This window comes from Pogona vitticeps, chromosome 7 (genome assembly GCF_051106095.1).
Source record: "Pogona vitticeps strain Pit_001003342236 chromosome 7, PviZW2.1, whole genome shotgun sequence".
Lineage (NCBI taxonomy): Eukaryota > Metazoa > Chordata > Lepidosauria > Squamata > Agamidae > Pogona > Pogona vitticeps.
In genome coordinates this window covers 18991296-19000503 of record NC_135789.1, presented here as the reverse complement: position 1 = coordinate 19000503, position 9208 = coordinate 18991296, and the positions used below count along the sequence as shown (strand labels likewise).

General features: G+C 44.6%; 1 protein-coding gene across 2 annotated transcripts; it reads left to right on the top strand.

Moving 5' to 3' along the window:
* Positions 1 to 3389: 3389 nt before the first annotated feature.
* Positions 3390 to 8823, top strand: CIRBP (cold inducible RNA binding protein). 2 transcript variants are annotated; one of them, XR_002300585.3, is made up of 8 exons: positions 3390 to 3544; positions 4688 to 4795; positions 4968 to 5074; positions 5312 to 5450; positions 5531 to 5621; positions 5753 to 5817; positions 8417 to 8510; positions 8671 to 8823. XR_002300585.3 is itself a non-coding variant. In XM_020794187.3 (7 exons), the coding sequence occupies exons 2-7, from the start codon at positions 4693 to 4695 to the stop codon at positions 6305 to 6307; spliced, it is 522 nt and encodes a 173-aa protein (XP_020649846.1). In that variant the 5' UTR covers positions 3390 to 3544; positions 4688 to 4692; the 3' UTR covers positions 6308 to 7093. The 2 variants fall into 2 exon arrangements, 1 of the variants encoding a protein (XP_020649846.1); XM_020794187.3 differs by lacking the exons at positions 8417 to 8510; positions 8671 to 8823 and adding an exon at positions 6291 to 7093.
* The last annotated feature ends 385 nt before the right edge of the window (positions 8824 to 9208 follow it).

Sequence of the window (9208 nt, the reverse complement as noted above, 5' to 3'; positions counted from 1 at the left end):
TTTTCTGCAACACAGGATCCGCCGTCATGTTGCTTGCCCCAGATTTGGTCAATTAATTTGTGAGGCTGATGTTGTTTTAAATCCAGACCCGCCAGCGTGTGCCCCGGCGCACAAAGTAAAAATAGATTTTTTTCACGACATCAGGGGAAAAAGCAGATGTGTATTGGAAAAGCAAATCTGCAGATCTGCCTTCCCGTGTCTTTCTCCCTCCCCGTGAGAAGGAGCATGAATTAATGAGTGTTTTTTTTTTCTCCGTGCGTAAATGGTTGCCTCCTTGTCAGGATTTCTGGGCCCCTGGGCAAGCAACTCTCCAAGGAAATGGTCTTTGGGGAGCTCTTCTTGCAAACATTACTCTTCTTTCCCCGTTGTTCTGCTTCTAGAAGCACAAATCCAGTGGATCTAAGCATTTTTCTTGTACACGGTTGAGTGTCCTCACCCGTTGCGCTCTGGATCACCGTGGACGTGACCAGTGAAAGATCACACAGCTTATTAAGTAAACCTCCATCACTTTCAGATCACCAACTCTGAAATTTGCAAGAATGAACAAATTGCTTCTCTTTGGTTAGCGATTCACTTCCTTTTGTCTTGGTTCATTCGCTTAAATCTGTCCAGCTAATTATTTCACCCGCCAGAATGCTTCCCTGTTGTAGGAAATCATCTACATTCTTTACTATTAACAATTATTTCAAAACTACTCTAAAATCTTAGACATACCTAGTTGTAAATCCTACAGTGTTCAATGGAGCTTACTCCCAAGTACTGTAAATGTATATAGAGTTGTAGCTGTGGTCTTGAATCAACAGCCTTCATAGATTGAACAGATGGGCATAAATTCATACAGTATTGTATTTTGTATAAACTACAGTACAGCTAACTAGGAAGTCATATAACAGCATCCTCTTTCTGGCAGCCCTCCTGTCAAAAATGTATTTTTTGTCTGATAAAACACAGTAAAAAAATACTTGTTTTCTGATGGGCTAAATGTATGTCAAATCATTTTTGCACTGTTGAAAAAACATCCCATCCCTGCCATCTGGATTTGAAAATCGGCCTGGTTGTCATTAGCAAGGAAGGCTTTGCTCACCGGTTGCCATGGGGCCAGAGCGAAGCTTTGATAACCCTGATCCGATGGCGTAATCCCCAAGGACGTTTGCAAAAAACAAAGAAAAACAAACAAACAAACAAACAAACACACACACACACACACACACACACACAGAGAGAGAGAGAGAGAGAGAGAGAGAGAGAGAGAGAGAGAGACTTAAAACGTCAGGTTGAGCAATACATTCCAAATCAGTAAAGGGACTGCAATTCAATCTTCCGGTTGGGTCAGGGGAAAAAAGAGTATTTTATTATGAACACTTGGATTTTCTTCTTGTTTCTCTCAGTCCATCCTTTTTTCCTTTCCTTCTCTCCTTCTCACGCAAATAAATATACGACAGAAAACTAACGCACAAAAATGAAATCAAGAAATGGATAGAAGAGACCAAGATTATTGTCTTTTTCTTCTGTTTCTTAGACATAACGAGGAAAAAAACCAAGAGTGTCTTTTTGAAACTAAATGTTGACCCTCACGGTGTCATGTTCCCCCCCCTCCACAAGGCTAATTATGCCAGTGCCATTAATTCATGCATAGCCCGCGGTTCCCTCCAGGTTCCCAAAGCGGAGATAATGGCCAGTGCCTTTTGTAACGAAAATATGCCTTTTGGGAAAAAATGCTTTAGTCAGTAGCGTTCAGGAAAAAACAATGTTGAAAGAAGGCCGCCAGTCTCTATTATCCAAGGATTCAGATGAAAGATGTGGATTTAAAAATAAATTTTAAAAATTGAATCACATAAAGCACAATGTGTCAAGCCTTAAGAAGTCCGAAGGCCACATGAGATGGGACATTTAAATGTAAAGGCTAATTTTGGTTAAAAGCCCAGCACATAATATTTGGTGGTAACTTTTGTGTTGCACAGATAAATGGCAGAATGGATGGACCAAATTCATCCACCTGCACAGAATGAACGATTCTTTCCATGCCCATTGCTGGCTGGGGATTTTGGGCACGGGAGTCCAGCCCGTATTGACGAGAAACACGAAACAAAAGCAAAGCAAAATAAAATAAAATAAAAAATGTTCCTTATTTCTCCTTTGAGCGAATTTGCCAGTCCCTGTTTGCGGCCAAATGTAAAAATTGCAACAGGGAGAGTCCTGTTGCTGTAATTTTTATTTCTATGTGGATTATCCCCATACGCATGGATGCCCTGCCCTGTAGCCCTAAAGGCTCTCCCCGAGGAGAGGCTGCCCGCAAAACGAACCTCAGAGACTAGACACGACACGCAAGGAAGAAAGGAGGAGGAGGGAGGAGGAAATGCGAACCCCCCCCCCGGCCCTTTCCCTTTCCAGCCAGATGGCAGGGATACCCATCTTGTGGGGAGGCATATCAGGATTGTGAGGAACATCATGCTTGGGCTTGTGTTTAATTTTTTTAAAATGAAAATTCAACTTTTTTTCAATGGTTGGGATACGCAATGAAAAGATCTGTCTCGGGCTACCTGGTATTGAGGCTGCCTGACAGGTTAATGACTAGAGTTCCCATGATCCCTGGGCAGAGCAGGGCCCAGTATTTGGGGCATTGTGATCCAAACAAGTGATTTTGGGGGGGGCAAGTGATATCAGGACAACTTTATTGCAAAATCATATACTGTAGCATTAAAATAGAACAGAATGCACCAAAATATGTAGGGCAGAAAAGGTTTATTGAAAAAAAGGTATGTATGTGGATATATACATACTGTATATAAAAATTGAGAGTTAATAATAGAGACCAGGGCTTGCAATTGTGTTTTTAAACTACATTTGTGAAGTGTTTCTTTTTGTGTGTGTGTTTTTGAAAGGGAGCGTGTATTTCCCCCCCTTTCCGCGCACTCCACTGTGGGTGTTGCCAGGGCCCTTTCCAAGATGGCGCCGAGGCGCCCGCCCCTCCCCCCTCGCCGCCTTTGTTCACTGCGGCAAACCGAAGCCGCATTGCCGTCAAGGGCGCGAAAGTAGGTCAGCGTGGCCACGCCCACTTCCTCCCCCCTCCCGCGCAGTCATTGGGGCGGTGGCGCCGAGCCAAGACTGCAGTGGATCAATCGGCCAATCCCCTCGCGAGAGAGGCAGAGGCGGAGCGTGTTGCCCTTGCCAACTGTACCCTCTTTCGCTCTCCCCCAATCATCTTTTTTCTTTTATGCCATGTGATCAAAAAGAAAAAGTGGAGGGGGAGCGGGGTGTTTCTCTTCGCGCTAGCAAAGCTCTCACTCCGCCCCCTTTGTATGAATATTAATTAAGGCCCGACCAATGAAAAGCCGCCATCGTGTATTACCTCATGCCTGAGGGGAGGGGAGGGGAGGGAATGGAACCCGAACCCGGTTCTGCCAAACGGAAGCTCGTTTGCATATTCATACGTAGGCGTGGCCAGGGAGGCCATATATAAGCTAAGGTGCAGGCGGGTGCCTGCGTAGTTCGCGTTGGGACTCTTATAGTGCGTGTTGTCTGTATTAGCTACGAATTTAAATAGGTAAGGGACAGCGGAGGGCGGGCAGGGGGCGCGGCGGAGCGGGCGGAGGAAAAACAAACTGAAGAGAAATAGTGGCTTTTAAAAGGCATATTAAATTAAATGAGGGACGAACGGTGGGGCTTTTACTGTGCATCATTTTGTGGCGGGGGGCTTTGAAGCGTTCATGGCGGCGAGAAAATGAAAGGGGCCACAAAATGGCTTCCCGGCCGGCTTTTTTTTTTCATTTTTAATGGAAGGAAGCTTCAAAATGGCGCTGGGGAGAGGATAAGAAAAAGGGAGGCTTGGAGGGCGGCTGTGCGCATGCGCGGGGAAGGGTGGAGGGGCAGAGAAGAGCGGGCGGGGGAAGGGAGGTAGCGCAGCTTGGCGGCGTCTGCGCATGTGCGGGCCGGAGCGGTCTTGTCTCTGTCTCCCACTAGGCGGCGCGTGTCGCGCATGCGCACAATATCGATCCTTTCCCGCCACTTCCCCCTTGGGAAAGTAGGTCAGTTATACAGTAAAGGGAGAAGCCGCTTAAATGGATTCGTGCCTGGCCTTCGATCGTGGCCAGATATCTTTTTTTTTTTTTTGCTTCTTTGCCATACCATAAATTAATCATTTTCAACTGAAAATGTGGGTTTCTAGTTTTTAGGCTTTTCCGTGGCCTGCAAATATTTTTGCTGGAAAAAATGGTTTTAAATAAATTATGATGCTTTAGCATGCAGTTTTGTGATCTAGGGCTATAGCCTGGACAGAATGCTTCCTTTGGGGCCACAGTTAATTGTTTTTATTTCTTGGTTTTGCTTGCTTTTGTTTCCAGAAGCTTCCCTCTGTTGCTTTAAACAAGCGGAGGTTTCCCCCCAAAGGAAAATGGTTTCCTGGAGGAACTTAAGTGACAGCCTTATCTCCCCACGCTGCATATGGCAGTACTTTGCATTGTGTATAAAGCAGAATAAGTAGAAAACATACTTACGATTAATTATATATATTTACATATATAATGCAATGAGGAAAACAGGAGCAGAGTAGTAAAATGCAGAAAATACAGCAGCTCAAGCTTTGATGAGTGTGCCAATTGGCCTGCCTAGATTTCCACCCACCAACAAGTTGGAGAGAAATATAGTTTATTCAGTGTTCTGACTAAACTGAGTTTGTTTTTGCTTGCAGGAAAAATGGCATCAGATGAAGGCAAACTCTTTGTTGGTGGGCTGAGCTTCGACACTAACGAGCAGTCTCTGGAGCAGGTTTTCTCCAAATATGGACAGATATCTGAAGGTAAAATAAAGTTGCAGATGACTGTAGTTTGGTTTTCTTTATTGTGTAGCCACAGGCAGACAGAAAAGTAGTTTAATTTATCTTGGTTAAGAAGAAAGCAGCTTTCTTAATGTCTGTGTTCATCTGGAATTTAACTCTCGATGGCTTAAATATTTTATTTTCTTCCTTCTAGTTGTTGTTGTAAAAGACAGAGAAACCCAGAGATCCAGAGGGTTTGGCTTTGTTACTTTTGAGAACATTGATGATGCAAAGGATGCAATGATGGCCATGAATGGAAAGGTGAGGATCTCCTTTATGCAGGGACAGCTATAAATATAACAGGTCAAGGCTTTGGCAGGACAGTCTTTTGATGATAAGAAAACTGGCATAATTGCATTTTTGTGATGGTTGCAAGTGAAGAAGCCTTTAGCTTCATGCATTTTAAAAAATGTTTTATGAAAAGTGTAATTTTGATAGAGGTGGATGGTTAAGCAATTTATACACCAAAGATTTAATTCTGAGGCACTTTATTTCCAGTCTGTTGATGGCCGCCAGATCAGAGTGGACCAAGCAGGCAAATCGTCTGAGAACAGATCCCGTGGTTACAGAGGAGGCTCGGCTGGAGGCAGAGGCTTTTTCCGTGGGGGCCGAGGGCGGGGTCGGGGCTTCTCGAGAGGTAAGCTTGGGGTTTTGCATGTGTGTTTATTTGATTGTGGCTTCTTGCATGCCTCTCACCTTCTGTGCGCTTTCTTCCAGGAGCTGGTGGAGACCGAGGCTATGGTGGTGGCAGTAGGTTTGAATCCCGGAGTGGGGGATACAGTGGATCCAGAGACTACTATGGCAGCAGGTACATGCCAGGGGAATGAAGTATGTCATGTAGCTTGAGAAGAAGGTGCCAAGCTAGGCAATGTGTGGTCGTGGACATGCCTTTTAAGCAGTGTTGTTTTGTTTTTTCTCCTTTAATTCTTGTCCTAGCAGAAGTCAAGGCAGTTACAGTGACAGACCTTCAGGCGGTTCCTACAGAGACAGTTATGACAGTTACGGTAAGTCTTTGCTCATGAGGGAGAGGTGGATACAGTGAGATGGGACTGCGTGGAGCCGTTTTTGATCTTGCAGTGATGACCTTGGAAAGTCCTGTAAGGCTTGCGTGGAGCCTCTTGCTTGGCAGCCTGGCCTTGTCCATGAGAAGTATCGCTCTTTTGATGGCACATCTTTATAGCATTTGTGCCGTGGAAGGCAGAAGGGAAAAAAGACCCTTTCCTACCCCCCTCTTCCTGGTAATGCATGTGTTGCTCTGGTCAGAGCAACGTATACCTACTTAGAAAGCATTTCCTGAAACTAATAACGCCAGAGATTCCCTCAGAAGCAAATAGAGAATACAAGGGGTGGGAAAGAGAGGAGGATAGGAGGAGGAGGTAGCCTTTTTAGGTCTTGGCAAACAAGTAGGGGAGGAAAAAATGCTGGAACTTTTCTGTGCTTCAGTGCCTTTACAACTCTGCCTGCTTCTTGTCCTCAGCTACACACAACGAGTAAAAAACCTACCTGGCTCAAGATCGTCCTTCCAATGGCTGTATTTATAAAGATTTTTGGAGCTTCGCTGAAACCGTTCTTGTGTAGTCATCTCCTTTGTATTCTCACTTTTGTAGTAAACTTGCAGTTCTGACCTTGTCAAACAAAAGCAAAACAAACCCACAGCCTGACAGCTTCTAATATGTAACGGTCTGTTCAGACCCAAAGAAAGCTCTGGGTTTTTCCCCTCTCTCAAGTGTTTTAAAGTTTTTTTTTTAAAAAGCCCTAAGAATTTTAGTTCACTTGTGAGCAGCATATGTGCGCGTGTCTTAATTTTTTTTAAAGAAAAAAATTGAAGGTTTGGGGGCCCTATTTTTTGTTCTGGACAAGAAAGGACTTTAACTGTTCTGTAGAAGCTGACCAAGCTGTGAACTCAGTTTTCTGTTAGTGCATCGCTCTGTAACATGAACTTTAGGTGTAGCAAGGTAGGCATACTGTAGCCTGGGCACGAATTTTAAAAGGCCACCCACCCACCTTGATATATCTAAAGGGATTTCTTGCTTGTATGTTCATCCTGCAATTAAGAGACTTTAACTTGTATGCCATAAAACGTAACTCAGAGAGACTCTGCTAATCTTAACCATGCAAGAGGTTCATGGAAAAAATGTTTGTTTTTATTGTCCTTTTTTTACTGAAAGAAAAGTAATGCCTAATTCAATTGATGTTGTAATTTTGAAGTGGTGAAAAGGATTTCTTGTACAGTTTTTCTTTGGCTTCACGAAGCCTATTAAAGGTCCATCTGAAAACCAATCGCTTTGCTCTGGAAATCGTACCTCTCTTGCTGCACCACACACATTTGTGGATGATGGTGGAAAAAAAGAAGCATAGCTGGGTTAGGAGAGGCCAAGAGAGCAGAAAGCTGGATTGAAGAAGAGCTTGTGAGGCCCAGGGTGGTGGTTGGAAGAAAAAAGTGTGAGGTCCATCCTGCTGTAATTTAATGACAATATTTTACAAGCTTGAGGGTGATGCTAGATGTAGTCTCAGCATAGGGACTTTGTCCTTAAATGGGGACTGGCTGAAGTTTGGCTGGACTTGATCCAACCTTTGCAACTTGCCCTTGACTTCCACGCATTTGCTGGTAGTGTGCTTAGAAAGCGAGTTCCTTGGCTGGCTGACGATCACGGCAGGATCATACCCAGGGGACAGAGAAGTAGTAGCTGACACCTTTGCTAGCTTGGAAGCCAGTCTCAACATTTTAGTCTCCCCACAAAATCTCTTGCTGTTAACTGGGGGTCAGCATCTGGTCATCTTTGACAGGGTTCCAAGGCGGAAAACTGACCTAATTTAGTTAGCTTTGTCGTTGCCTTCTAAGTATTCTCTGCTAGCGTATGGAAAACAGCAGTTCCTTGGCCGAGAAAGAAGTGTTTGTGCCTTCAACACAAAGAACCTCTGAGACGAAAGCTGCTCTCTTGCCTAGTTCATATGTGGGGATAGTCCTGTAATAAGAGGTAACTCTTTTCCTCATGTCCGCATCCTTCCTCCTGTCGAGAGCTCATATTATATATATGTATATATAATTTTTTTTTACAAAAGTCTGCCTTCACCCACGCAAAATTTTATGGCCTGTTTTGGTCAGCATAACTTGTTTTTACAAAGTCCTCTATTGAGTCTGGCTTTTGTGGCATAAAAAAGGGGTGCGTGGGCACATCCATTGTCCTTGTCAAAGATTTAAGGGGAATGGGTTCCCCCCCAAGTGGTTATACGTTCTCTGGAGATTCTTCCTTAAGATTTTAAGTCACTTAACGTTCTTTGCCATTTTGTTTGTGTTTTAACTTTTCCCCCATAGCCCACACTGTTCCCAAGCAACCTTTGCCAACAGAGTGACTAACTGCTTTTTATGGAATTGCGTTCCGAGGGAGGCGCAGTTAATCTCGGAGGACTTTTGGCCCATACTGGGCTCTTGAGATTCATTCCGGGTTCCCACAGACGGTTTCGTGAAAAGCAAGCCCTTTTGTAGAAAACAATGCTTGTGCTTTTTATAGTAGGGGGGTGGGCAGGGTAGCAAAAGGGATAAAGGGTAGTGCATCCAGCCATGCAAGAGCATCTTTTGGTAACGCGTGTTTGTCTTGACAGGTTGAAACGGAAAAGGACCACTAGAGGACAAAATCTGGCTTTGTGAGGCTGAAGGGAAAAACAGACCTGAATCTCCAATCAGTGTTGTGAGCAGGTACGGGCTTAGGGGTGTTTTTTTTCCCAGCATTTAAAAAAAAACTTGAAAATTAATTTATTCCAAAAACGTTGAATTTTTGCTTTGAATTTGAATGTGGAGTTCCTGCGTCTCACATCTTCTGTTACATCTCAGTTGTAACTTTTAAATCTTATTTCAGCTGGATGCTGCTTAGAAGAGGAGCGGTATGGATTCTGGTGCCTGCAGGCAGTGCAGGGACAGGTTCACGAGGATGATGATGTGTGCGTTTTTGATGGCTGATTTTACCATGAATGGCATGTACAAAAATAAATAAATATGGGATGAAAACACCGTTGAGTTGTTCCTTCACATGTTTTGTAAGAAGTCACGGAGCAAAAGGTTAAGGGGGGGAGACCTCTGGCCCCCTTCCCGCAGTTCTTTAGGAAAGCCACTCCGAAAGGAGGGCAGGCCATTGGCCTGGGAGCGTCGCCTCAGACATTAATGCTTAGGCGGTGGCAGCTTTCCAAGGGCAGCCAGCTAGCAGCAGCAGCAAGGCGACGGGTGAGCAGAGGGCTCGCTCGGAACACGGCAGGCTTTCTTTTTTAGGGCTGGAAGCACAAGTGTTGCAGAGCAGAAACAGCTGGGTGCTCATTCCCCCCCCCTTGCTCTCCAGCAGCAAAGGGAATTGCAGTGGTTTAGTTTGGGAGGCCCTGCGGCGCCCTGTTTTTATCACAAGT

Coding starts and splice junctions, on each gene's coding strand:
- CIRBP (XM_020794187.3), top strand. CDS start 4,693: ATGGCATCAGATGAAGGCAAACTCTTTGTTGGTGGGCTGAGCTTCGAC. Junction 4,796..4,967: donor ATATGGACAGATATCTGAAG/GTAAAATAAAGT, acceptor TCTTCCTTCTAG/TTGTTGTTGTAAAAGACAGA. Junction 5,622..5,752: donor AGAGACTACTATGGCAGCAG/GTACATGCCAGG, acceptor TTGTCCTAGCAG/AAGTCAAGGCAGTTACAGTG.